This window comes from Histoplasma capsulatum (genome assembly GCF_000150115.1).
Source record: "Histoplasma capsulatum G186AR genomic scaffold supercont2.2, whole genome shotgun sequence".
Classification (NCBI taxonomy): Eukaryota; Fungi; Ascomycota; class Eurotiomycetes; order Onygenales; family Ajellomycetaceae; genus Histoplasma; species Histoplasma capsulatum.
In genome coordinates this window covers 2,862,719-2,889,300 of record NW_025544802.1, presented here as the reverse complement: position 1 = coordinate 2,889,300, position 26,582 = coordinate 2,862,719, and the positions used below count along the sequence as shown (strand labels likewise).

Genomic DNA, 26,582 nt, shown 5'->3' with positions numbered 1-26,582 from the left:
CCTCACGTACGAGATCACAGTTGAGAGATGCAATGATGTAATGGGTGGGTAAGAAGATTCTTGGCAACGCTTTTTCGATAAACGTATCTCATCTGATAAGAGCTTGAAATCTCCCAAATCAATTGTTCTTTCTTAAATTTTCTACAAAGTACAGCACATTCCTCACACAACAAGCCCCCTCCCAGTGAGTATTTATCTGAAACAAGACAAACGAAATTAACTCCAGAAGAAAATATCTGGCCCATCCTCCACTTAACCAATATCACTTAGCGGATAATCCGATCACCATCTTCTGCCCTCCACCATGAAAACAATCAACTTCATCACAGGCAACAAAAATAAACTAGCTGAAGTCCAAGCTATTCTAGGGGATACCATAGAAGTGCAGAATCGGGCTATCGATGTGCCTGAGATACAGGGTTCGATTGAAGAGATTGCAAAAGAGAAATGCCGTAAAGCAGCAGAGACGGTATGTGCTGGAGTTTGATTTTTAATTATGGTCAATGAATATGTCGGAGATAGATTTATTTCAAATGATCTAATATACCACCTTTGCGGATTTTTTCCCCTATCACATTGGGATGGTTTGATTTGATTTTTTTAAAAAAAATAAATAATACAGGCCACCTAGCTAAATTCTGGGTGATATTGAAATGGATAGGTACAAGGGCCAGCGTTGACGGAGGATACAGCTCTGGAGTTCAATGCATTAAAAGGGCTGCCGGGGCCATATATGTAAGGAGTTTCCTCTGTCCTTTTCGACTTCATCCTTATCAAGCACCAAGCAACGTCCCTTTTGATTTCCCTGTGTCCCTTATATACATGTGCACACTCTATAAAACAGACGTTTACGCTGGGGTGGTGACGAATTACAAGAAATTTGAAACTGACAACAAAGTTGTAGCAAGTGGTTTCTCGAAGCCCTAGGTCACGACGGGCTTAATAAGTTGTTGGATCCATATGAAGACAAATCCATCGTAGCAGTGTGCACGTTTGCGTTTTCCAGTGGACCAGGTGCGGAGCCAATCATTTTTCAAGGAAAGACTGAGGTATTGTTATCATTCTGCTTCTCAATCCGAACCGTCTAGGAAATTGTTGATATAGAGGCCCAGTAGATCGTAATTTCATCCTGACATGTGAATTTTCCTTATGGTAGGGTCGAATGGTCCCAGCCAGGGGCCTGGCGAAATTCGGTATAGCCCCGTTTACCCAATAGGGCCGTCACATCCCCTTCCCTTTTTAAACCAGCGAACAAAGGATTGAATGAGCTGACCATGATTGCACCGCGTAGGTTGGGATCCCATATTCGAGTATGAGGGGAATACGTTCGCGGAGATGGACAAGGACGAAAAGGTAGGGAGGGAAAAAGGAGTCCAACCATGTCTACCCAACGCTGGATTGTCAGAAAATATATCTGACCGTATTGACGCTGAGTGTTTGCAACAATCTAGAACCTTATCTCCCATCGATACAAGGCGCTTGCGAAGTTGAAGCAATGGCTCGCGGAGACATATCCTTGATATTCTGCCATATATCTTAGAACTTTAGGAGGCGAAAAGAGGTTCTATTCAGCCGGAGCTTTCCACACGAGCCTTTTTCCAAGAATCTATCCAAGCTTCGATACGCGCGCAATTACTTTCAATGTCCTCATCATTCTCGCTCGTCAATTCAACAACGATCTCCTCATCGTATGACTCCCTAGCCTCTTGGAGGAGTACATCGAATATTTCCACGTCAAGATTCTCCTGCAATTTGAGCTCCGAGTAGCCTCTGTGATTAACCGCAACCAATAAATAAATAAACTCATTAGTCCTTCTATCCCTTTCTAACGATCTTCCATATACTTGTGAGGAAACAGAGGGCACAATAAAATTCAGCTCACCTGGCGGCAAGCCGGTCATATAATATAGAAGTAGAATTGCACCGGATAACCACGACTAGGTCAATCCAAGACTTGGGGAAGAGGTCGCAGGCATGCCAATCAATAAGATACCCGCCCTTTGGCACATCCTTTTCAATCGCATCCAGGAGCTACACCACCGCAAACGCATTCGCATTTCACATTAGCCCTATATCCCCGCCCTTACTTGCATCGAGAGTAGATATCATAAAAAAATTATAAGAGAAGCACGTCGTATACATACCTTATCATCATCCACAATATAACTTTGAAATGTATCGTCATATCCTTCATGGCAATTGTGCTCCTTCACTACCTGGTTAATTGACAGGTGTCGCAGGCCCGTGTCCTGAGCTAACTGCTCGCAATGGACAGTTTTGCCTACGCCAGGCGTGCCAGTGATGATAATATTAGGGAGTGTCCTCATTTTTGTTTTGCGAGTGCGTGCGGCGGATGATAAAGTTAGATGTAGGAAAGGAAGAAGGACAAGGAATGTGCGGGAGATATTGCGATGCTGAAAAGAAAATAATATAAAACTGTTTGGGCGTAATTTGTCCGATATCTAATACAGAATCACGTGTAGTTTACAGGCTAAATTTAAAATTTACGCTATATGTGCCATACACAAGGAACTTTGAAAACTTATCTGACTCGATCGTCATCGGTGGAAAAGCACCAAACTAAAACGCCGAATCTAAGGGATAACCTTTACATGTGTGAATATAGGAAAAAACAGGACTCAAACGAAAACTCAAAATGGAAACTCCCCTGATAAATAATTTATAAATCAATACTTTGCAACCGTCAATGACCTGAAACAAGCATGACAAACATTCTCTCAAAGAGATCATCGCCTTAGTTTGTGCGGGGGAAGTAAAATTGGAGGTGGAAAAATATGCAGTGTTAGCCAGCGCGCCCTTATTTTTCTGGCTCCAATGGAATCTCCCATCTCATTGATGGAGACAACCTATTTTACCTTTGTTAGTGGTAAATTCCCATCAATACACCTAAAAAAGTATATATATGTAAAGGGGGAAAAGAAAGGAGATCAACTCACTTGAGAATTTCAAACTCCTTGTACTTGTGGAGGTAGCCGGGACCCCGCCGGTACGCCTTTATAAGGCAACGTGGGTCCTGTGGCCTCGCTCGGATGTTGCCAATAAGTCTCTCAATTGCGGGTGACGTTTTGAACATCGGGTCGAAGACGAGGAGGTTGGGGCTTCCACTCTTACGTATTTCGAAACCAACGATTGTCAGAGAGTGCCCTAATATTTTGCCAAAGCATTAATATATTAGTGTGAAAACTTCTAGTAGGGATATGTTGTCGACGCTGCTTCTGTTGTGGCCTGGATACCTTGGTGCTGGAGATAGATAGGCGGTAACTCTGTTTGGTTTATCCTTTCGCCATTTGTCGGGCAGGCTTGGAGGAAGTATGCTAATATATCATCAAGAAGGGCTTGGTAAGCAGAAATATCTTGTGTAGTACCGAAGGCGCCAGCCTCGCACCTAGCCAAATGGGTTAGATTACTCGGTCAAAAGAATGACAGCCGGCTAGTGGAATTGGGTACATACTTAACCCCCAAACTAAGAAAAAGGGCTTGAGCCTGATCATGAATCAGTAAAAACATGCATATCACTATCCACCGTTACTCAGCCTTTTTTTTGTCGAAATATTTTAAATACCTCGGAAGTCCCAATATATTTCCTTGTTCCCTTAATCCCCCCTGTTTCTATTTGCGCATTACTGTTAAAACCCAAGTCCCAGGCTTGCTCAATAAGGTCCTGTAACCGCAAGATTGTAGGGAGCCTTCCAGGAAATTGTTCGTAGCCATCGGCACGGGTATCTTGGATATGGGAAACCAGCATCTGGATATTTCTATACCCGCAAAAGCCGCCTTCTTTAGGCATCTTGAATACATGTCGGACGGTGGGGTGGCAGAGGAATACCTGCTCTACTGTTTCATCCAATTCGCAAAGTCGAGCAAGAACCGGGATAAGATTTGACATCTCGTTAGCCACATGTTCAACCCTGCGGAGAGTGCCGTCTGTTTGAATCTGGTTAGATACGGTGACTTTTGCGCCTTCTTCCAACATATTCCTTAGCCATGATGGCATTTGCTTTTCGTGTGCGTATGGTCCTAATTCCGATCTCTGGGTGGGAGAATGAGATGAATCAGCAAGCTGATGGAGTATATGAAGCGAGGCAAGAAAAGGGGAAAGTCAATTACTCCAAGTCGACGCAGAAAACTTCCAGCAGCATCACGGCTCCCTCGTTTTGATTTGCGTTTCTTTTTTTCCGATGGACCTAATGCTGCCTTTGAATCTCTATGGGAACCCTTGCGAGAAGATTTTGGTTGGAGAATATTGTCTCTGTTGCGAAGCTCCTTGGGTAGCTTTGTAGAAAATCGACTTTCGATATCGTCGTGTATATAATCTGTATTTGCATCAATCTCCTCCCCCTCGGATTCACACTTGGAAACCACGCCACCAGATGCATCTTCAAAAGCCATTTCTTCAGCTATATGAAGGTCCAGATGACTTGAAAGCTCAGCGGTAGAGATAATTTCGCCGCATCCATGAGGGCAGTCAACGTAGCCACTGAGTGGATCATCATCATTGGCAACGGGCCCTGTATAATCTACGGGGGAATCCTTTTTGTCAGTGTTGCTGTGATTCAAATCCTGAGCACTGGCACGGGGTTCCTCGATCGCAATGAACGGAGATGTTCCATTTTCAGGATGGCAAAGCTCTACATGTTGAGTTAGGAAATAAGGATCAGAATCAGAAAAATCACAGAATGGACAGGGCAGGATATCGATTTCCATGCCGCCCTGAGCCATCAGAAATAAGCTCTTGGAAAATCAGGGGCGGGGGGAGGGGTCCGGGTCATCGAAATATTGCCCAGAGACAAAACGCCAAATAGGCCCTTTAATCAAGATGACGGAATTTAAATAGGCTAAAAGTCCCCTTCCTGCATTGGTTGTTCTCTCCACGCCGCAGCTACACACGTTACGACTGCGGCTGGTGAAGGGACGCGGATGTTGGAATCGATGACAGCAGTCACATCCAGCCAGTGATTGGCTCTTGATTATTAGCCCTGTAGAGTTTAATGCTAGTCATATCTGGTTTAGCGTAATATAACTTCCGCTCGTAGCAGACGAATCTGTTGACGCAGGATCATATACCCTACGCTCGCGGTGAAGGGGGCGGGACTAGCATTCATTGGCTTCATGTTGCCAGCTCGCAGCTTGACGATATTCCCGGGGATATAGGTCATTACAAGTCCCATGGTCGTCTGCAACAACAATAGCATTTACCTGTCGCATTGAATGGAATGTAGACAACTAAGCTGGCGATTCAGTATAATTGATCCGTTAGATTGAAGCGAGAGATATTATATACTTATACATAATACAGTAGCATTAATATCCAGAAATATATATATTTTTAAATACTTTAATAATTTAGAGAATTCTTCTCTTTTGATTAAAAGTACAAATATCTTTCATTAACTAACTGTTGATATTTAGATTAGTGATTAAAATAGATAACTATATCTTTTGTGCTGGTTAACGGGGCGCCCAGCCCGCCGGGCCCAGTTGTCGCTGGTCTCGGAACCACATTAGACTGCACCTCCCTTTACTGATCCATCTCTGGTCGCTGTGTCCTTCAAAAACGCCGCTGCCGCTTTCCACAATTCTCCTGGCCTGCAGGGCCAGCCGATCGCATGGTTCTCTTCTTGGGCGGCGTCTCGGTCTAGTAGCAGATCGATGCCGATAGTAATCTGAAGCAACTTTTGTCCCCCCCTCAGAGCTTTGTATGATTTTTAGAGACTTCGCTTTGCTCCGTCTAATAATAGTTATTATAAACTGAATAATCCATCTTAAAACATTTTTTATATCAGATTAGCTAAAGTCATTAGAGAACGCCTTCACTAGCAGATGAATAAAGAAATAAACAATCATGTAACTGTATTGAAATTTAATACTCTTTCGTCGACCTATCACTTGCATGGCCCAGCCACCACTTTGATAGCTGAATCAAAAGTTTGTGATTCCGGTGCTCCAAGTCATACAGTCCAGTGGCACGCACCACAAGCTCCTTGCCATTGAAATATGCCTCCAGGACCCGGATATGGTGCATTCCTACCACAGAAAACAACAAAACCTGTGAAGGGAAGTGTTAGCATTTTATGCCACTCTTTGCAAGACATTTCTTGAAAAGGCTTACAGGAGCAATGATATGCGGGCGAAGCGACTTCGTGTTTAGCCGCCGACACATCACATCAATAATGGCTAGTAGCTCTCCACGAAAGAGTTCATCCCTATTTCCAATTATTCCACTGTACATCAGGACTTTCATATGGGGGACCGTCGCGTGCGCTATATTCCAGGCTGCCTGCACCTGCCACCGGGGATGTTTGGATACATCCATCAACTTCCCAAATTTGAAGCTTCCGAAACTATAAGCACAGTGAGTGGTGAGAAGCTATATCTGAGAACAATCAAGCGGGGGAAACAAACTCAACATAGGATGAACCAGGGGGATTCAGATCGTGGTTTGGCAGGATGCAGTTCTGAAAGTATTGGTTTAGATACCAGCTCAGATTTTCCGCATTTCGAAAATATGACTCATCAAACTCAGGGTAATAATTGATGAGGGTATCAATTTCCGGCGGCTGGATCAGAGCGCTGTAAGGCCTAAAGAAGAGCGGCCTGTTTTCTAGTGACATTGACATCAAAAATTGCTGTATACCCAAATCCGTAAGGTCAGCACCTGAGATACAAGGGTTATTTAATTGTTCAAGGGATTCTTTGATGGCTCGCAGCATCATTCGATGCGATTTCCGCTCTTGGAGGTTATCGGCTGCCATAACTCTGGGGGATTTGTGTGGTCAGTGGATTTGACCTTCAGTGAAAGGCTGGGGAGGGGTGGACATTTGATATGGTGGGAAGGAGATCTGGGTGAACAAGATCTCTCTCCACTAGCGGGTAAGCACTTCAAGTACCACTACCAACAATGACTGCGCAAGCTTCACTAAAGCCAGCAAAGGCATCACCCTTCTCATCAATAATATGTCCAGCACGCATTAGTTACTGTCGAGTCTGCATGAATGGCGAGATCTCGCTAAGACGAATGGCTTGGCCGGTTCAACGATTCACACAGCTCGCCTAAGTTCAGCCTCAACAATTGAAGAAGATCAATATCTGTTGTTCCACATCTTGTGGAAAACCAAACAGTTACTGTGGCATCCAGTTTCCGAGCAGCAACTGCAAATGGGCCAATGCATTGCTATTGATTTCTAGATAAGAAAGCAAATGGAGAATCAATCAGATTGCCAAATGTTGCTGGCTATTCTTCTTCTTCTTCTTCTTCTTCTTCTACTTCCTCTTTATACTCGTACCCAAGCGGAGTTTATGACGAGTCCTTGTGTGATGTTAAATACAGGCGAGTTGGTTATAGAGGAGGAATGCTCGTGTTGAAACATGCCAAGAATATGACAAGAATATGACAAGAATATGACAAGAACAGAGGAAAATTAATGAAAGACAGGATTTAGTACATGAAATACAGGTTCCCAACAGGAACAACAAGCAAATTCAGATGTAAGGTCCACCAAAAAGGTACCTCTCCACCATTTAAGAAGGCAACCACACATACGGACTTGGCGGTGCAGGATACCTCTAATGTTATCTTATCGTTATCTTCTGAAGATAAAGAAAAAGAAAGGAATTAAGCGGGCGGCGCTGGATTGGATCTTAGCCTGAATTGCGTGATCCACCGTCGCCGTCTGTGGAAAAAAAAAGTTTGGTTTTTAAAACTAACTACGGACACACACTCCCACTGACTAACTAATTAAATGGGATTGGGTTTAGGGTGCTGATTAATTTTTCACGAGCAGCTCGATACAATTCTCTCCACGATCCTTTTCTTAATCCTCTTCTAACCCGTATGAATACCCACTATCTACAGCCTGCTACTACATCGCTGGTTGCATTGCGTAGTGTTTATTTTTACCTGAGAATGGATTTAAGAATCTCATTGAAAAATCTCAAGAACATGGCAGCTCTAGTTTATACATTCAATTGAGATTGAAGCATTTGATTTCACTCACATATAGTAAATCTTATAAAGCGTTTTTGCAAAGAGCTTCGTAGTGACGAAAAACGCTTTTCGATGGATGAAAATTATTATGTAGAAGCTATTCCCTATATGAACTAGTAGCAGTGTGATTATTAGAAGTTTGCGTGTCTGTAGTTGGCCAACTAAATCGCTATCTTTGGTATGGTCCGTTAGGAGCTTATTTTTTCATCAATTTACAAACCATTTAATTTTGCTCAATGTTCTTTTTTTAATCCTTTTTGGCTCAGCGCCCTGTGAAGACCCCTTATAATTTCTCGTCTCTCGGCTTTCCTTCCCCAATTCAAAACCCTCGTCTCTTAAGCTCTCGTACATTTATACCTCTCCTGGTTAGAACACAGAGCACACCCAAGGCTTATGCCTTTTCGCTTCGTCCTCCCCTCTTGTCACGCACGATGAGTTTACTCTCACACCTGGGCGTAAATGGAATCGACAACGTCCCTCTCACCAATGGTATAACAGCGCATCCTACAGAATGGGTTGTCCAGAAGTTTGGAGGTACAAGCGTGGGGAAATTCGCCGTTGATATCGTGGATCGTGTCATATAGTACGATTGCCCCTCTTTTCGAGCATTGTGCATCCTCCCATTTTTTTTCTTCTGCATAACCGGATTAACACTCTGCCTTTTCTATCTATAGTCCTAGTACTCTAACCCATAGAGTTGCTGTCGTCTGCTCAGCCAGAAGCAGCTCATCCAAAGCGGACGGGACGACCAATCGGTGAGTCATTCCATATACAACCGCCACCGGATGGCATACGCTTTTGGAGACCCGACTTTACTTCAATGAGCCTGCAAAGTGACGACTATCCCTTCTAGGTTACTTCGCGCCGCTCGCGAAGCAGGGGGAACTATGAAATCTACGTATTATGTTGCCCTCGTTGATGCCGTCCGACATGAACATGTCCAAGTTGCTCAGGACCTTCTCCGAAACCCAGAACTAAAGGAACAATTGATTAATGCAATCGAAAATGAATGCACGCACACCCTCAAAATCCTCGAAGCTGCTCAAACCCTTGGGGAAATAACTGCAAAATGTGTGGACAAAGTGATAAGCACTGGAGAGAAGCTAAGTTGTCGCATAATGGCAGCTTTGCTGGAGGATCACGGTGTTGAGTCGGAATACATCGATCTATCAGACGTGATCTATTTTGCGACAAGTACCCAGTCACTCGACCAGACGTTTTATGACCGCCTGGTTGTCGCGCTGGCCGAAAAGATTGAGGCATGTGGAAGTAAAGTGCCCGTGATCACAGGCTACTTTGGGCCAGTGCCTGGTGGCTTGCTGGACAAGATCGGCCGAGGCTATACTGACCTCTGCGCCGCGCTTGTCGCAGTGGGTATCAACGCACATGAGCTTCAGGTCTGGAAGGAGGTAGACGGTATTTTCACAGCTGATCCGCGAAAAGTACCCACGGCACGGCTTCTCCCGGCGATTACACCCGCAGAAGCTGCAGAATTGACATTCTACGGTTCTGAGGTGATCCACCCTTTCACTATGGAGCAGGTCATCCGCGCACGGATCCCCATCCGGATAAAAAATGTCATGAAACCCAGGGGCAAGGGTACAGTGATTTTCCCAGACCCCGCAGAACTAAACAAGACAGCACTAGGCCATGAACCAAAGATCTTCCGTACGCGGAGTCCCAGCATACTTTCACAGGATCAGCAGGGCCCGAAACGACCGACTGCAGTAACAGCCAAACACAAGATCCTCGTCATAAATGTCCATTCGAACAAGCGATCATTATCTCATGGGTTTTTCGCAGGAATTTTTTCTGTGCTGGATAAATGGAGACTCTCAATCGATCTAATATCCACGAGCGAAGTGCACGTGTCCTTAGCGCTCCATTCCGAACTGCCATTACTGAACGGCGTTGGCCAGGACGAGTACCAGATTATCGACGAAGACCTAAGAGGCGCCATCCAGGACCTCCGTCGGTATGGTACGGTGGATATCATTCCGCAGATGGCGATTTTAAGTCTCGTGGGACGGCAGATGAAGAACATGGTTGGCATCGCGGGACGCATGTTCTCGACGCTGGGGGAGCACAACGTCAACATCGAGATGATTTCGCAGGGTAACTACCCTCTTCTCCACGATATTTGGGTTCTGGTACCACATCTCCCTTTGTGGGCATAGCTAACTTTTCCTGTTTCAAATACCAGGTGCCAGTGAGATCAACATATCCTGCGTAATTGAAGAGAGAGACGCAGATCGCGCCATTAACATCCTCCACACAAACCTCTTTACCTTCCTTGATTGAAGCAAAACCACTTCGTCCGACCCCTTCTCCAACAAAGGGGTGACTGCAACCACCAGAGGGCCTTTCCAACATGCCTCATGAAATGAATCTTTACGATACCTGTGCTACTCACGTACTTCCCATTAATTTATATTCTACGGATTTATTTTCTTTTTCTGCAACGAGCAAATATGCATGGAAAAAAAAATTGCATGATACCAAGCACTCCAACGTGAATGTTTTCTAGATATTTCTTACTCATTTTGGCCAGTTCCGATTCCAACAACCGGGTATACAGGTCGAAATATAACACCACCACACACGCACACATTCTACCTACGCCTCCACCTACACAACCATACGCACGCTATTATAGAAAGTTATTTCTTCTTCTTCTTCTGCTTCTTCTTCTGCTTCTTCTTCTTCTTCTTCTTCTTCTTCTTCTTCTTCTTCTTCTTCTTCTTCTTCTTCTTTTCTTCTTCTTTTTTTTCTGTTTGGGGTTTTGGGAAAGAAACGCGCGGGAATATGAAAAACGCGTCTGGAGTTTCATATTATTCTATTCTTCTTTCTGGGATGTGGGAAGGGGGGACATTATATAGCATGGCATAAGGATTAAATTCTCGCAGTTGGGATGGGTTGAGATTGCCGACGAAAGAGAGGCGGGGGACGGATGGGAACGAGAGCGCCCGTGTCCAACCACGGTTAAAAGTTTTGCGCAAAACGAACACGCGTCGATACGAACGCGACGTGATTTTTCCTCATGATTCCCTTCAAAATTTTCCTATTTCGACTGTTGAGTGGACATCGCGGGACGGAAATGAAGGTGAAGGGGGCAGAAAGGAGCGGATTGGGTTCGATTGGATTCATGTTCCGCTGGCTCTCGATACCTTGGTTCTGGATGCGACATTGGAAAGCCGGTGCACCATCTTCGAAAGAATTCCTCGGGAACTCAAGAATGGCAGGGCTCTGGGTATACTGAGTCGAACTGGATGGATACAAAACCACCTACCATCAAAGCGGAAGGTCTTTGGCCCTTTGGCCTGATTCACAAAAGTAATTTTTACAAGTTACGAGTGAAAAGGGAAGGAAAAGCTCCAAAAGGCTCTCCGTCCAACGGGGGAAGCAGTGAAGGAATTTCGGAAAGAAAACGAAACAGCAAGGAGTCGAAAAAAAAAAAGCCCCGAAACCCACGAACTGCAAGTTGGCATTGTTTTCTTTCTTTTTTTTCAGTTCTGCCCTGCTTTTCCAGAAAGAATCTCGAGAAGTGGTGAAAGTGCGCAACCCAGTTACCAAAGGGTGCATTTCAACTTCCATCTTTTAGTCTTCTTCTTCTGCTTCTTTCTTCTTTTTCCTCCTCGCCCTTCCCATCGTTTTCGTCTCTTTCTCCCCACTCTCTCCGTGTGTGGATTGGTTCTTGGGAGGAAGATGGGGAACTAGGCTCTAATACTTGGGCCAGTTTCAAATGTATATCCATTTCCGATTCACTGACTGGATTTTGCGAAGCGAAAAGTAATAGAAAGCGAGCGAGCGAGCGAGCAAATAAAAGAGCGGTGATTAAGTTTTTCCTTGTCTTGTTCTTCTTATTCCTGTCCGCGTTTACGAGGCATTGGCGAGTCGTTTCCTCATAGTAGTTTCTGGTTCCCCCCCCCCCCTTCGCTTCATCAATACTGTACATAGACTACTGCAAGATTTTCAACCATTTAGGGTGATTTGTTTTGTTTACGTTGTGCAAGAACTCCCGAAGGGATATTTCGGTAGATCAACAAGTCAAAAGTAACGGAGAATTAAAAAAGAAAAAAAAAATAAAAATAAAGGGAACAAAACCAACAACGGCCAACCAACCGTTTCAAATCGCAGCCATTTCCTCAGCCTGGTTGGCGAACACGCCTTTTCCCTCTGCCACCAGCGCTCGGGAGGAATCGCCATTGGTAGCGAGAAGAATGGCAGCAACATTTTCGCGCCAGCCAAGACCCAGGCGCCGCGAGAAAGTTTCAACCAAGCCGACCTCCTAGGATCAAGGACCTGCCAGGCTTAGCGTGGGCGATGTGTGAGTTGGCAGAGCTAAGATGGCTCTAAGTGTATCTTGGCTGGGTATGCTGGTTCTGGCCATGATTACATGGAGGACATGGGAGGAGCGTGAAATATAAAATGAAAGATCAATACGCCGTACAAAACGCGTACTGAACCTCAAATGACTGCAGAAAGTTACAGATGAAGAGTTTGGTCAAGCTTCAGGCACCAAACTTTGAGCTTGATCAGGCTAAAGTGGAGAAAGGACAGAAGGAAGGGCAGAAGGAGGGCAGAGGGCCATTCATCAAAAAAGCACATCATCATCATCCCCACCTCCTCCCATTCATGGTCGTCGCACTGCTCACGATCGTTGTCCTCGAGGACAATTCGAGTAGGTGGTTGTGCCTCTCAGAGCCAGAAGGAAGGGAGGGCCACGTAAAGGATGAGGGATATTCATCAAAACACTTTTCCCCCAGGCATATATGGCCGTCGATGTGTGATCCTGGGTTGTTGTCGTTCCTCGGGTCCCCAAAACTCAGCGCCGCAATGAGGTACTTTCCTTGGAGTCATCGGGTTAGCAAGCCATAGGTATCAAGATGGCTCTCCTCATATTGCATTCTAATTTTCAGTTTACCTTCTTTCCCAGCTGAAGCACATTTTTTGTCACCGAACCGGTTCCTACATAGCATGTGGGTGTGATACCGTCACTTCTATCACCCCCTCGCACATCCAAGAACCTTTTCACAGCTCTTCTCAAGGACTGACCATTGGATTTCCATCACGAAATGGCACGGCAGCGTCGACTAGTAGCTCGTCAGGAATCAAGTCTCGTCGGCCCATCTTCACTAGTGTTTATTTATTTATTTATGTCATTCATTTTATCGTAAGTCGTACAGACAGGATTTAATCGCTCAGCCGGATAAGGAAATCCCATGCTGGCGACCTTGCTTTTGCAGGATCTCTCAATTGGGCTATAATGTTCCAGTTGTCCAGAGAGTTGGACGTTTTCGGCAGCGAGGGAGGGATGTGGCTGGTGACTCTGCCTTGTTTGGTGCTGTCCAACTCAACTCAAGCCTATTCTGTACCAATAGCTCATTGAGGAAGATAGAGAATAGATGTAAATCAAGGAATTGAGGGAAATATCTCCATCATCGATCAAAATGCACCTCAGTTAACAACTAACTGCCTCTGCCTGCTTTTGAAGTGCATGGGTGCATGGCGTATTAATACTTACACGTACCGTCATGACGCGTCTCGTTACCAGCGGAACGGCCTGGACTTGGCGCTGAGCCGCGAACTGGTCAACCGCCAGACTTGCGGTGTAAGTTACGCCGTATCGTGGTATTTTTGGAGATTCATCCATCGTGCAGTTGTGGATGGATGGAGATGGATGGATGAGTTCGCTATCTCCAGATTCTCTGCTTCTCTGCCTCTCTCTGCCTCTGCTCTGCTCTGCAATTCCGTCTTCTTGTCGCGATCGTTGAGGACATCCCGCCCGGGGTGCTGTGATCAGCCCGACCGTATCTGGGGCTATCTTGCAGTCTTCCCTGCTCGTTTCAAGGCTGCTGGTGGGTAACTTGTGTCTGGGTGGTCCGTTCCAAGGCTTCCCCTCAAACCATCAACATCCACCATCCGTCATCCGTCACCCATCTTCTCCCTCCATCCTCCATCTCTTTCCTCTCCATCATCCTCCGTCCTCAATTACCCATCACCCTGTCCCGATTCCCGCACTCGTTCTGCTCCAATTCCCTCGCATGCTTTGCCTCGCAGCTTGACCCCCGTCTTCGTCTGCCTGCCCTTGGCCCTCGCTGCTAACTAACTCGCTTCAGCTGCTCCAACAACAGCCACATCCCCGCTAGTGCAGATCTTGCCCTTCCCACAACCCGATCCCATTCTCTGCCTCAAACTCGACATCCTCATCTCCCAACTCGTTCCCCAACCGATCTCCCCACCCCCAGCATCATCATATCCGCCATTTTTTACGCGTCAAATCTCCATCCCTCTGCCGTTTTGTCCTTTGTAGGCCCCGCCATCGCCCCTTTCGCGATGGCTTCGACGCGTCAACCACCGCCCTTGCATATCTACCAGGACATCGGGCCTACTTCTCATCCTCCACCCCCGTCGGTGACTCAGCCTCCCAACAATCAACCTGTCGCTTTGAATCATCCCAATCGCCTGCAGCCCTCGCCCATGCCTCTGCAGCCCATGAGAAACGCGTCCATCAACAAGAATTTCGCTCTGAATCCTCTTCCTCCTCATGGCCAAACCAATGTCTCCCCAGTCAAATCCCAACGGCGTCCCAGCATGTCTGCTTCGGGCGGCTACCACCGCGACAAACTGAACTTTGTTCCGATTTCTGCACCTCATCCTGTCGCTTTCACTACAGATTCACCAACTAAACATTGCCATAACGGCCGGGCATATTCCCAGGCCGCGCCCCCAATTGTACAGCATGCTCTCTTCACCACCTTTTCCAGCATTCCAACAACGGACCATGGACCCGGAGCGCATCCTATCAGCATGCCGCACGATAAAAAATTTCCCAACACCCCTGGTTTCCACCAACATCCTATTGCATACTCGAACGCCAACCCAGCTAAACGGATGTTAAAGGAGCCTGCACCGTTGATGAGAGACCGCTCTTCCAAGAAGCTCAAGCGCGAGGAACCATCCGCCGTTCAGTTACCTGATCCCGTGGATATGCCTCTAATTGAAGATGATGGCTCAAAGCCCCCGTATAGCTACGCCATTCTTATCGGAATGGCCATCCTTCGCGCCCCAAATAGACGCCTGACTCTTGCTCAGATCTACAAATGGATCTCAGACACCTTTGCCTTCTACCGTGCTGGCGATTCAGGTTGGCAGAACAGTATTCGCCATAATCTAAGCTTGAACAAGGCTTTTATCAAACAGGAACGCCCAAAGGATGACCCTGGAAAGGGCAACTACTGGGCCATTGAGCCGGGAATGGAGGCCCAGTTTTTAAGAGACAAGCCCTCGCGCCGAAACGTGGTCGCTGGCCTTGCCCAATCCACCCCTCGCACAGAGCCGTGCATTGAATCGTCATTGCAACCTCACCTCTACTCCACGCCAATTGCTGCTGTCCACGCCACCGCTGATATAATTACAGCCCCTCCTGCCGTCAGTGTCACAGCTCCTTCTACCGACTCTGCTGCTCCTTCCTCCGCCCCCGGTGCCAGTGCACCCATCGCTCATACATCGACTTACATGCCACCCCCTACCGTTCAGCCATCCGACAAGGCTGCCAATGTAGACTTGTCTTCGGATGCGACTCTACCTGCCTCTGACCCTGCGCTCCAGGAAGACAGTGGAGATGAAGCTGGACGCCTTGCCATACCTCATTCAACCCGATTGCCCCACTCTTCTCCTCCGAACCCCATCCATTCTTCCCCTCCCATTGCGCCTCCACTCTTTCATCGTCAAGCAACTCCCCCAACTCCGTCCCGTCCGCTGACGGCTTCAGCTGCCATTCCGCGCTCAAGGAAGCGCAGCTCTGCCGCAATGAATGATAGCGGCTATTATTCTTCACTCGAATCTTCTGCCCTGCGACCACATAAGGCCGGTCACATCTTAACTTCTGATTTGGATATCGAACCTCCCCGTATTAAGCGAGGCCGCGCTGAAGAGGAAATTGCGCGCATGCGAAGCTCGTCCCATGACATTAGCCCGTTACGTATTGACGCACTCAAAGACAATATCCAGTTGATTGGGTCTTCACCTCTCCGACATGGATATAACACCATGCTTCCTCCCCCTATTACCCCTGCCATTAAATTCAAGAAACCAATCAAACCCCCTTCTTCAGTTTCTCCAAACACAAACTTACAAAACCACCGTAAGAAGATCCAACAAATGGTTAATTCTCCAATCAAGCGCTATGGTTTGACAGACGATATTCTCCCTTGGAGCCCTGCCTTCAACATCCAAGACGATACTTTCGTCTCGAATGACAATCTCAACATCCCGTTTGACATATTCTCTGAACAGTTCCCTTCGACTATTTCCACGCCTTCCCATGGCTCCCCAGAGAAGTGTTCAGCGAAGCATCCCCGTTCGGGCAGACTGAATCCAAGCAGCAATATGCTTGCAGATATCACTCATCTCCACGGCAATAGTCGACTAAACACTCCCACGCTCAAGCCGTCCAAAGTGAGAGGTCTGAAGTACAATGAATCTCCATCTAAAAACCCCAATACTTCGCAGTTCAACGACATCTCCCAGGATGACTTATTCTCATTTAATCTCTTCAGCGAAGATACTGCAGAGGTTGACGGAATCGATCTCTTGCAAGGGTTTGAGAAAATCGGTCAGTCGGGCAAAGCTGATAACTCTCCCAAGCAATTTCTTCAGAATCAGTCATATTTTGGATCCAGAGGCAACGCCACCAACAATAACCTGCGGCTTCAGTGAGGTAATCCAATTGAGCTACCCCGCTTCTAGAACAAAATTTCTCTCCACACTTGGATGGAGTGTTGGCGTCAATTCATACCATTTTTTGCTTCTTCTTTCGATGGTGGTTTTGGTCTCGCCTCGCTCTTCTTGTTTACACCTCTCCTTTTTGGTATCTTGCTCCCTTTTCCCAGCCGTTGGGTTTGGGTTTTTGGAGACAAGCGCCATATTTTAAATTTCTACAGTGCCCCTTCTAATTTTTGGATTCCATGACCACATCAAGTATGGTGTTAGGGTATGGCTTCCTCTATTATTTTCCGTCAACATCTAGAGCTACGGTTTCTCATGACTTTAATTTCTGGGAGGCCCTTTTTTCTCACAAGCGTGTCCGTTATGTGCTCTGTTGCGTTTCTTGTTTTGTCCTCGTTTTAATTTTCACTCTTACTCGATTACCTTTTTGCTGATAGTTTTGTCTCTTCTTTCTCGTCCTCTCCTCTAATGTCTATGCATATCCATGTCAAAGGGGTTTAATATTATATGTGGCTAATCTCTCTTCTTTTTGAGGATATCTTTTACAGCGCTTGGTGTTTTGAGTGTTATTTTATTGCCTGCCTCTCTGATTTTTCCCTGTGTTATCTTTCCTTGGTGGGAAACTTTGGGTTCTGATCGGAGCTTTGGTTTTGTTTTCATTTCTCTTTTCATTCATTCATTTTTTCTTCCTTTTTGTCTCCTACTAGCCAGGTACGGTCAGGCCGGTTTCGGAAAGGGAAAGGACAACTGGAAAGGGAACTGGAAAGGAAAGGATCAAAAATTGGGCAAGGGCAAGGCGCGTGAGGTTTTAATTCTTTCTTGTTCTTTTATGGGACGGTGATGAAACACGACGCTCATGATACTATGATATGTTTTTTCTGCAGAGAAATATATGTACGTGCAACGTGGGCTATGGGATCTGGGCTATGGGCTTATGATGGGTTCATGAGGCTTTTTTTTATTGTTTAATGTCTATGTTTTTGTTTTTATTTTAAAGCTAGTTTTATTTTCTGCAGCTTTGCATACACGAAACACTTCGCTTAACTTTAATTTGCTTGCTCTCCCTGTTTTCTATTTCCCCCTCCCACCTTCTTTCTATCTTTTTCCTTATTTTTCTTGACCTGTTAATGTTTCAACTATTGTGCATGATGCTGTAGCAGAAGCCAGTCAATATCACATATTTCATTTGCTGTATGTTTCTTTTTTTTCTTTCTTTTTGTTGGGTGTGAGTGATTTTCAATGTTTTGTGGATATATTATTCTATACTACATTACTTTCACGCTTTTCTCTTTGCTGAAATCTGATTTTGATCCCGTTCTTTCTTCTTCTTGGCTTCCTGGAGGTTATTATTTACCCTACATGTATATACGACTCAGTTTATCAATATCTTAATATATATAGTGATAGTTATATCCAATATGTAAAATTTTCGTGACTCGTTGATGCAATAATGCGGGTTCCTGTAAAATGTATAAATGTATAAAATAACTCGTAGGCAGGGGGGGGGGGGGGGGGAGGGGGACATGAAAAAAAAAAAAAGAGAGAGAGAGAGAGAGAGAGATAATCGTGACCACACACTCCCAAGCCCCAGCCTCAGCAATGACGCCTTTGTCTCCTTTGCTCCCCTGAGATAATGGCGGCGGGGGAAATGGCTAAATCAATTAACGCAGTTAGGCCCCAGCCTGAGTTTCGTCGGGATCTTTGACACTTCATGCCTGCCACGCATATATGTATGTACGCACGTTGGTAACGCATGATAAACATATCCGTCACCATGGTGGGGAAAAGAGACTACCTAGGTACCAAAAATCATTCCCGCATGTCGCTCCCACATACACGGCTCTTCGTCATCATTTCGCATCCTTACTACCCCCCCAAAATGTTGCCCGTTCCAACAACTCGCCCATTTTCTGGGGCAAATATACCTGGGAAGAAAAAGTGGGTGCCAAACGCCAAGGATCAAGGTTTTTTTTCCCGTATAGAACATTCCGTGGGGTCTAAGATGCTGAGGCGGCATTGGATAGGTGAAATATAGCAATTATTATTGGCTTTCGTCATTCGTAATCCCTCACCAACGGAGACTAGGAAAAAAAATCGTCGCACCGGTTCCATGGCCAGGGATTGTAGAGTTCTTCATCACGCGGGCCATAAATTGGGAGAGGAAACGACGGTGCAGGATGGAGAGGAAGAACCAGAAAATACCCATGCAGTGAATTAACAACGGAGAAGGGAGGGGGGAAGGGGAAATATGCACGTATTTGAGTGTGCGCGAGCGTGTAATTTGTTTTGGTTTGCTTTATATTTTTAATATAAAGGCTAATATTCCACATCGTTTTTCCACAACTTCAACCCCCTAATCACTACTGCTACACCCACGGCAGCCACAGCTGACACACTGGATGCTTTGGTCTTCTTTGAGCTGCGCTTTGGGCACGCGGCAGATACAGGTGGCGTTGAAGTTTGTTTCTTTGGTCTGGATGCAGCGGAGGCAGCAGAGCTACATAAACGGATATGACTGTGAGTTTAATGAACAAAGCGCGAAGAAGGATGGTTTGTAAAGTTCAGGTACGCACCTTCTCGTAACCTTGCTTCTTCCACTTCGCAATAAGCAAGGCATCCCCATAGTTATTTTTCAGCAGCCAGTCATATAGTTGTTTGGAAATGGCTTCTTTTTCGTAGTAAAGATCGTAGATGTAGCGGGATCCTGAAACACTTGTTAGATGCCTCGTTCATGCAAGCCATCATACATCACAGTCCTGTATAGCGTAAAGGGAGAACATACGCGCATGGCTAATCTGAAATATCGGCCAGAGGACTTCGTGCCTCTTCTTGCCCTCATGAGAGGCGTTTTCTGCATCTTTCATCTTGTTGCTGAACTCGAGCAGGGTGTCTTCGATGTCGTCGAAGCCGTCTGGCGGGGGTTTACGTGTCCGCGAGGTGCGGATGGGAGGCATGGTGTTGGGGTTTTCGTTTATCTGAGAGCTGGATTGCTTAAAATGTCTGTCCGCTCACTTTCGAATGAGAGACGAGTGCTTCGTAGTGAAACGAGTGGATGTGGTGTGCGTGAGCTGGGGTATGTTTGTTACTAGTTTATGATGCTGAAGGCGACGATGAGGTAAAGAGCATTTCTGCCACCAATCACCGCTTTGATATCTTTCCCCGAAAAATTGGAACCAGCTCCATTAGACGAAATTAAATTTCTTGCTGAAGCCCTTTGACAATAATATCACCTTATATACTCAACTCTATTGGAAATCCATAATACCTTCTTACGAAACCGGAACCAAACGATATCCGCATACACTCATATATACTAGTAGTATCTACAATATGGACCCCCAAATCGATGTCGGCAAGCTCAACGACGCGGATAAAAGAGAAGTCCAACAGTTCGTCGCAATCGAGGCGCAGAAGGCAGCTTTCCAGTCAAGTAAATAAATTTAAACCCCTTACTTTTATTCCATCTTCACCCTCTTCTTCCGTCCTAAAAATTTTCATTCCGAAAAATACTGCGTACGAACGGGTCTCAATTCTCATCCCTTCCAGAAAGAGTCTCTCAGACCAATATACGCATTTACGTGTACTGACAATGCTTTCCCTCTTTCCCACCAGGCGTCCACCAACTCACCGACATGTGCTGGAAGAAATGTATCACGGGCAAAATATCCGGAGGAAACCTGGACCGCAACGAAGAATCATGCGCACAGAACTGCGTTGACCGATGGATGGACGCAAGTACCGCCGTGTTCAAGCATCTAGACAAACTGAGAGGGAACTAGCCATTGCTGCTTCTGCTGGTAGTGATGGTGAAGCTATGTCATTTGAGCTGGGGTGCAGAATTCAGTAGCCATATACCCGGATGAAAAAAGATGGTGGCTTCGCTCGCCTGGGGAAAATCCTCCGAATGAGTTTATGTTGGAATGTGATGTGCAGAGAAATGGCGACATGGGGGACTGCCATTGGGTTGATTACTGCTTTCTCTTGTGAATTGTACGATAGATAATGGGATGATGATCAATTGGTTTATATTAACGTATATTTGACTTGGTGTCGATACGTATATTAAATAAATGTCGAGCAAGTGCCGTAATGTCAATATGTTTTCGACATGAATGGCCTACACGGGCAAAACACCAGTACTACTTGTCAAGCGCCATAGGTTATTACTCACATCCAATCCAATGTGAATCACTCCCTGATAGTTCGAAAAGCAGAGGTGAAAAAAAGGGAAAACATGGGTTTCATTCACATTTCAATGACTGTAGCATTTCTGAAGCCACCGAATAATTTTTTAAGATATAAAAAGAGAAATTTCACCCGCAACATCCCGTAACTGTAACAGAAGAGAGGAATAACAAAAAACCGCTTCAAACAATCGCCAACTTCGTCGCCGCAATGTCAAGAGCATCGACATCAGGGGTTAATCTCGCAAACGCCTTTTTCGTGCCATCGGGTCTGTGCAACAGGATCATCGTTAGCCAACCCGTTTTTCATCCCACCCTCCCAAGCAGATCAAAAACCGGGCTGCAGGCTCTACATACCTGATGAGGGTGTTAATCTTAACAGTGTCGACATCGTAAAGGGTCTTCAGAGCCTGTTTTATTTGTCTCTTGTTGGCTTTAACATCAACGATGAAGACAAGCGTGTTATTTTCCTCGATTTTCTTCATGGCGCTTTCAGTGTTCAAGGGGTGGACGATGATTTTGTGGTGGTCGAGGCGGGTTTCATGAGGAATGGACTTGCGCGGGTACTTGGGCGACCGCGAGAGCTGGAGGGTTTTTGGCCGGTGGAAGGTTGTTGATGTCCGGATCTTACGGACTTTGTGCGAATGAACCTGTTGCAGCGCGGAGTATCAGTACAATGCTCGGTATTCTACGAGTCGGCTCGAATCGCGCATCTGTATCATGCGGGAAGAATAATGGACGTACACCCTTAAGCACCGCTTTCGCAGCGGCACCAGCTTTGGCGCTGGGCTTTGCGGCTATATTGTTTTCAAAAGAAAAGGTCAGCATATCTTGTTCCTCGGGAGTAACAATGATTTAAATGAATCCCCATGTTTCTATCTGGCGCGCCTGCTCCTCAATCCGTCTCATCCATCCTCAAAGTAGAGATCCAATTATTTCCCCCTCTCCCAAACTCCCAATATCAAATCTCACAGAACGGAAATAGCCCGGGTGAATCCGTATCTCACCTTTCTTGTTCTCAGCCTTGGGTGCCATGTCTGTCGATTGGCGGTGTTAGTTGGTGGTTGTCGATGTCGTCCTGGTCAATTCCATCAACGGAATCTATCTTTCGTCTTGTGTTGGACTCTCTCGCTTAGTTTGAAAACCCTACGATTCTGTGCGTCACGTGATTTAATAAATGTGCACTTTTCCCGAAACGGGAATCCGCCAACATCAAAAAGATTTCAAACATCAAACAACATGCTATGAACAATTGAGAATTCGAGGCGTTCTTTAGCAGGCAGAAAGGGAGGGAAAGAAATGGGGCATTGCCCATCACAATGTCGCATCCATAGCAATTTTTTCACAATTGCCCTCCAACAAGGACTTGGTTTACAGATATGACAAGGACGAGCCACAGCAAGACCAAATCTAAAAGAACACCCGGCTCCATCTCCCATGGCCGCCCACCAACCGCCATCAGAAAACCCGCCGCGTCCCTTTCAGCTAAAGCAACACGCACCCTGATTCGGGCTCACCACCAACTCCACAAAGCCCGCGCCCGCGCTCTGGCAGAGAAAAACGAAGCTCTTGTGCGGGACTTGGACAGGCAAATTGCCGCCCATGGCGGACTCGAGAGTTACCAACTAGCGAGCAAGAAGGGTCAGTCGAAGGAGCGGGGTGGTGATTCCAGCAAGGTACTTGTGGAGTGGTTGGTGCCTGTGTTTGAAGAGCTGAACCTGCAGCGGCGGAAGCCGCAGAATCAGGGTGGTGGTGCTAGTGGTGCTAATGGTACTGGCGATGGAAAAGGTGACCCAAAAGCTGAAAAGGGAGAGGAGACACCGCGACGACCACCGCCACTACGGTTACTCGAAGTTGGCGCGCTAAGCACCTCAAACACCTGCTCCCGCGTTGGTTTGCTGGATGTCACCCGGATTGACCTCCACTCGCAGGAGAAGGGCATCCTACAGCAGGATTTCATGGAACGTCCATTGCCCACATGCGACGAGGAAAAATTTCATATCATCAGCCTATCGCTGGTGTTGAATTATGTCTCGAATTCAGCGAGCAGGGGGCAGATGCTGAAGCGGACAACGGCGTTTTTGACGCCGCCGCCGCCGCTTATTGCGACGACAGGAGATGCAGCATCAGAAAATGCGCCAGATGAACAGCCTAATAATAGCGCGCATTTGCCATCTCTATTTCTCGTTTTGCCGGCAGCATGTGTGCTCAATTCCAGGTATTTTACTGAGGAGCGGTTGCGGGCCCTCATGTCAAGTCTAGGGTATGAAATGGTGCAGAGGAAGGTGACGTTGAAGCTTGTGTATTACCTTTGGAAGTACAGTGTCGATGGTGTCCCTAGGGCTTCTGTTTTTAAAAAAGAGATTCTGAACCCCGGTGGGAAGAGGAATAATTTTACTGTTACTCTGGATTAGGTCTGTTGAGACAATGGTGGTGAAACATGTAATGTATACGTCAATATCGAGTATATTATTATTTAGAAAAATTTGTACATGGCCGGTTAATGGGAGGATTTCTGATATCTATTCGTACCTTATATATTTATAACTTATATAGTACAACCTTGAGTGTTAGTCGCTATCAAGAAACATTTCATGATAATACATTGGCATAAATTATAACAAGCCCAAAACTTTTTATTTTCCACCCGTCTCTCATTAGGACCATCGTCGTCAATATCATCATCATAATTCACCAAGTAAACCGAACAAACTCCTCATAAAAGAGCGAGGTTACGTTATACATACCAAACCCCTCACCAACATTGCAAAACCTCGCTTCGCATCCCCAGCAACATACACTCCCCATGGATAAACCAGCCCTACCAAACCTCATCTCAACCCAAGATTTTCCTTGGGAATAAACGCCCACGCTGTGCCCACAACAGCCATAACCGAACCAACGCCCAACAACACCCAATCCACAACCCTTTCCCAAAACAGAATACTCCTGCCGAAGATCTTCAAATAAAATGCAACCGGCAAGATGATGCAGATCGTAATACAGAGACTTGCGCCGATGAGCGCCATGATGCGGTCGAAGTACGGGAAGACGATGGCAATGAAGGTGATTATGCAGATTGTGACGATGCGAGCTGTGAATTGAACGGTTTTACGGAGGAGGGTACTCGGAGCTTGCTTACTCGTGTTCCTTGGCTTGTTTTTGCGATTGGGATTTGGCGGGGGTGCGTGGAGACCACAGAGGGATTCGACTGTGCTAACTAGGGGGCGGCAGCTGGCGTATAAATTGTGGTTAATTTGACTTGCTGTTTGGCCAGTTCAAAAATTTAAAAAAAAAGGGGGTGGGCACAGGGGGCTATGGGTGGTGAATAGGAGGATATATTTTGTTACCTGAGAGGTACTTTGGTCAACGGGATGATTGCGATGAATGCAACGATGCAAACTGATAACCAGTTTGGATATCCAGCCGTTAGGAGAATGTTAGATGTGATTTCATCTCTGACATCTGGGCCAAACATGAGCCAGCCGGCCACGGCCATAGCAAGGTCCAGCAAAAACTATATCGAGTTAACCCGTTTTAGCATAATTTCGATATTTTTGGGACTGTAGAACGAGAAGGAGAAGGAGGTAGTTGGTAGGCAGTCCACTAACTGTGAAGATGTAGGTTATCCAGAGACTCTCGCCGTACTTATGTGGGTGTCTCATGTCTTTATAAATATTTGGGAAGACGCTGTGGCCGCCCCAAGGAGCTGAAAGAATATGGCATGTTTAGCGCAACAGATCCAGGAATTACCCAAAGCCAGAGAGCTGGCAAGAATTAGACTTACACATAATTAATCCAAATGAAAGTGGAACAGCGTTCCAGTTGTCAGGGAGAAGTGATGTCCGTGCAGGATCACGAAGGGAGCCCGGTGACTCCGTTTTGATAATGCCATCAATAAAAATGATCAGAACAACTTTTATTTTGTTAGTTCTTTAGCCGTCATCTAAAAGTTATACTTACGAAGGGGGGGGGAGAAGGTTTACGGCATCTCTCGATAAAACTTACTGGAAGTACAACACAAAATCCCTAAAATACTTGACAAGCTTAGCAGCCGCAGGGGCACGAAGTTCATTGGAATTAAGATAGCACCACATATCAATTTCCACCGCAGGGCGCCTAGCCCCGGGAACAACGCATCAATGCTATCAGCAAATAAAACGACCAAAGCAACACATGCACCCATCAGCTCCAAGCAGAAGAGTAAACTGGTGACGATACGCGCATGAGGGCCAAAGCTGATATACGCCAGGTCAGCATATGTAACGAGGGTGGGATCGACATCCATGCATTTGGCAAGGATTTTGGCCGTGTAGGTAGTAGATACTGCCGAAAAGATGAGGAGCGAGATGCCGATGAACCAACCCGCATACATGAGGCCTAGTGGTAAACTAAGCAGGCCAATTCCGATAAGGACGTTGACGGAATTGAAAATTGTCTGGGGAACGGTGGATTGGCCAACAATGATGGTTTCCTTGGAACCGTCCTCGTGTTGAATGCGCTTGACGACGAATGGTTCGCGTTCATCATCGGGTTCCGCTGCCACAACCGCACCTGCTTCGAGGAGCTGGTGTTCTCTATGAAGTTGTGCAGCGTTTAGTCTGGCAGACTCGCTAATTCTGGAAGAAACTGTCGTTAAATACGACTCCTCGTAACTTCGTCCCAGAAGCGGTGTAGTGCGGGTAGATTCATCGAACTCGCCATCCGTGAGCGGTCGTCCGTAGGTAGTTTCCTGCCTGGTTCCATAATTGGGCCAATAGCCTGCCTCGCCAAAAGGGATCTCTGATATTCGTTCAACAGGTGCCGAGCGTTGGCGCAGAAGGGCAGTGGTGTCATCTACGGGTGCATCAGGGCCATGTTCCTCATCACCTGGCAACGCGAGGACGAACGAGGATCTACGAGGAGCGACTTCTGGAAAATAAGCTGCCCGCTGCCACGAACGGGCAAAATTATCCAAGCTATTAGGCGCGCCAGTAACTGGATAATTCCTTGTGGATATCTCCGCCGCCCTAAAAACGTAGTTAGTAGGGGAATATATCAAAGCTTTTGAAATATAGGAGGATATGCTATGTAATATGAAAAGGCAAGAGAATTAAAATATATACCATCGTCTTCGTAAATCATTGTCATTAGCTTCATGTTGTAGGATGTTTCTAGGAGTCGAAGAGGCGGATGGAGATGGTTGGGAGTACGGGTGTGAGGAAGAGCCGCGGCCTGCCATGGTTGAACTTGGACTGGACGCGACAGGCCAGGTCAGGCCAGGACTGTGCCGTGCTGTGCTGCTCTGTCACCTGCAGCTGTTTATAGGATATTGCGAAACCATGCGCAGGCTACACGATGAAATAACGACGCGGGATATCTGAGGTATCTAGCAACGAAGTGAGGAGGAAAAAAGAGAGACGGACGAAATAAACTTTGTCGAAACAGAGACTTGTCAAGGCAAGATCGGACAGATAACTATCGACAAAAGGAAAGAAAAACACAGTCCTTGAAGAAACAGTGTTTCTGTCCAAAGATATATTTGTATTTAAAGATGGGTGGCAAGGTCCCTCACAAGCCGGTGAAGACGAAGGAATATTTATTCGGCAAACTAAATCTGCCCTAACTTGTCAACTCAAGGATATAATCACCCGAACATGTTGGTGGCAACAACAAACAGGGGA

At 46.2% G+C, this 26,582-nt stretch overlaps 12 protein-coding genes across 12 annotated transcripts; 7 read left to right on the top strand and 5 right to left on the bottom strand.

Moving 5' to 3' along the window:
• Positions 1–304: 304 nt before the first annotated feature.
• On the top strand, positions 305–1,520 carry HCBG_02177 (inosine triphosphate pyrophosphatase; the record flags this gene model as incomplete). The annotated part of the gene is made up of 5 exons (XM_045429226.1): positions 305–469; positions 662–735; positions 905–1,014; positions 1,292–1,353; positions 1,452–1,520. 5 exons carry the CDS (start codon positions 305–307, stop codon positions 1,518–1,520), a joined length of 480 nt encoding a protein of 159 aa, XP_045291012.1.
• HCBG_02176 (DUF1671 domain-containing protein) lies at positions 775–4,740 on the bottom strand (the record flags this gene model as incomplete). The annotated part of the gene is made up of 10 exons (XM_045429225.1): positions 775–1,770; positions 1,883–2,031; positions 2,145–2,462; positions 2,877–2,907; positions 2,958–3,165; positions 3,387–3,406; positions 3,473–3,504; positions 3,584–4,051; positions 4,129–4,529; positions 4,695–4,740. The coding sequence occupies 10 exons, from the start codon at positions 4,738–4,740 to the stop codon at positions 1,569–1,571; spliced, it is 1,875 nt and encodes a 624-aa protein (XP_045291011.1).
• Positions 4,741–5,881: 1,141 nt separating this feature from the next.
• HCBG_02175 (uncharacterized protein) lies at positions 5,882–6,773 on the bottom strand (the record flags this gene model as incomplete). The annotated part of the gene is made up of 3 exons (XM_045429224.1): positions 5,882–6,067; positions 6,131–6,362; positions 6,424–6,773. 3 exons carry the CDS (start codon positions 6,771–6,773, stop codon positions 5,882–5,884), a joined length of 768 nt encoding a protein of 255 aa, XP_045291010.1.
• Positions 6,774–8,436: 1,663 nt separating this feature from the next.
• On the top strand, positions 8,437–10,182 carry HCBG_02174 (aspartokinase; the record flags this gene model as incomplete). The annotated part of the gene is made up of 3 exons (XM_045429223.1): positions 8,437–8,588; positions 8,680–8,760; positions 8,859–10,182. 3 exons carry the CDS (start codon positions 8,437–8,439, stop codon positions 10,180–10,182), a joined length of 1,557 nt encoding a protein of 518 aa, XP_045291009.1.
• Positions 10,183–10,957: 775 nt separating this feature from the next.
• HCBG_02173 (uncharacterized protein) lies at positions 10,958–11,462 on the top strand (the record flags this gene model as incomplete). The annotated part of the gene is made up of 1 exon (XM_045429222.1): positions 10,958–11,462. The coding sequence occupies one exon, from the start codon at positions 11,046–11,048 to the stop codon at positions 11,262–11,264; it is 219 nt and encodes a 72-aa protein (XP_045291008.1).
• A 1,034-nt stretch (positions 11,463–12,496) lies between these two features.
• Positions 12,497–12,945, top strand: HCBG_02172 (uncharacterized protein; the record flags this gene model as incomplete). Its single annotated transcript, XM_045429221.1, has 2 exons — positions 12,497–12,846; positions 12,942–12,945. The coding sequence occupies 2 exons, from the start codon at positions 12,497–12,499 to the stop codon at positions 12,943–12,945; spliced, it is 354 nt and encodes a 117-aa protein (XP_045291007.1).
• A 1,396-nt stretch (positions 12,946–14,341) lies between these two features.
• HCBG_02171 (forkhead box protein L2) lies at positions 14,342–16,726 on the top strand (the record flags this gene model as incomplete). Its single annotated transcript, XM_045429220.1, has 1 exon — positions 14,342–16,726. One exon carries the CDS (start codon positions 14,342–14,344, stop codon positions 16,724–16,726), a length of 2,385 nt encoding a protein of 794 aa, XP_045291006.1.
• Positions 16,727–18,820: 2,094 nt separating this feature from the next.
• On the bottom strand, positions 18,821–19,808 carry HCBG_02170 (cell cycle control protein; the record flags this gene model as incomplete). Its single annotated transcript, XM_045429219.1, has 3 exons — positions 18,821–19,232; positions 19,309–19,439; positions 19,518–19,808. 3 exons carry the CDS (start codon positions 19,687–19,689, stop codon positions 19,089–19,091), a joined length of 447 nt encoding a protein of 148 aa, XP_045291005.1.
• A 130-nt stretch (positions 19,809–19,938) lies between these two features.
• HCBG_02169 (uncharacterized protein) lies at positions 19,939–20,848 on the top strand (the record flags this gene model as incomplete). Its single annotated transcript, XM_045429218.1, has 2 exons — positions 19,939–20,165; positions 20,348–20,848. 2 exons carry the CDS (start codon positions 20,066–20,068, stop codon positions 20,512–20,514), a joined length of 267 nt encoding a protein of 88 aa, XP_045291004.1.
• A 106-nt stretch (positions 20,849–20,954) lies between these two features.
• HCBG_02168 (60S ribosomal protein L23) lies at positions 20,955–22,015 on the bottom strand (the record flags this gene model as incomplete). The annotated part of the gene is made up of 4 exons (XM_045429217.1): positions 20,955–21,190; positions 21,277–21,569; positions 21,664–21,716; positions 21,927–22,015. 4 exons carry the CDS (start codon positions 21,952–21,954, stop codon positions 21,103–21,105), a joined length of 462 nt encoding a protein of 153 aa, XP_045291003.1.
• Positions 22,016–22,174: 159 nt separating this feature from the next.
• HCBG_02167 (25S rRNA (adenine2142-N1)-methyltransferase) lies at positions 22,175–23,333 on the top strand (the record flags this gene model as incomplete). Its single annotated transcript, XM_045429216.1, has 1 exon — positions 22,175–23,333. One exon carries the CDS (start codon positions 22,299–22,301, stop codon positions 23,331–23,333), a length of 1,035 nt encoding a protein of 344 aa, XP_045291002.1.
• A 417-nt stretch (positions 23,334–23,750) lies between these two features.
• On the bottom strand, positions 23,751–26,140 carry HCBG_02166 (vacuolar amino acid transporter 1; the record flags this gene model as incomplete). The annotated part of the gene is made up of 5 exons (XM_045429215.1): positions 23,751–24,153; positions 24,270–24,436; positions 24,531–24,628; positions 24,928–25,928; positions 26,025–26,140. 5 exons carry the CDS (start codon positions 26,138–26,140, stop codon positions 23,751–23,753), a joined length of 1,785 nt encoding a protein of 594 aa, XP_045291001.1.
• Between the last annotated feature and the right edge of the window lie 442 nt (positions 26,141–26,582).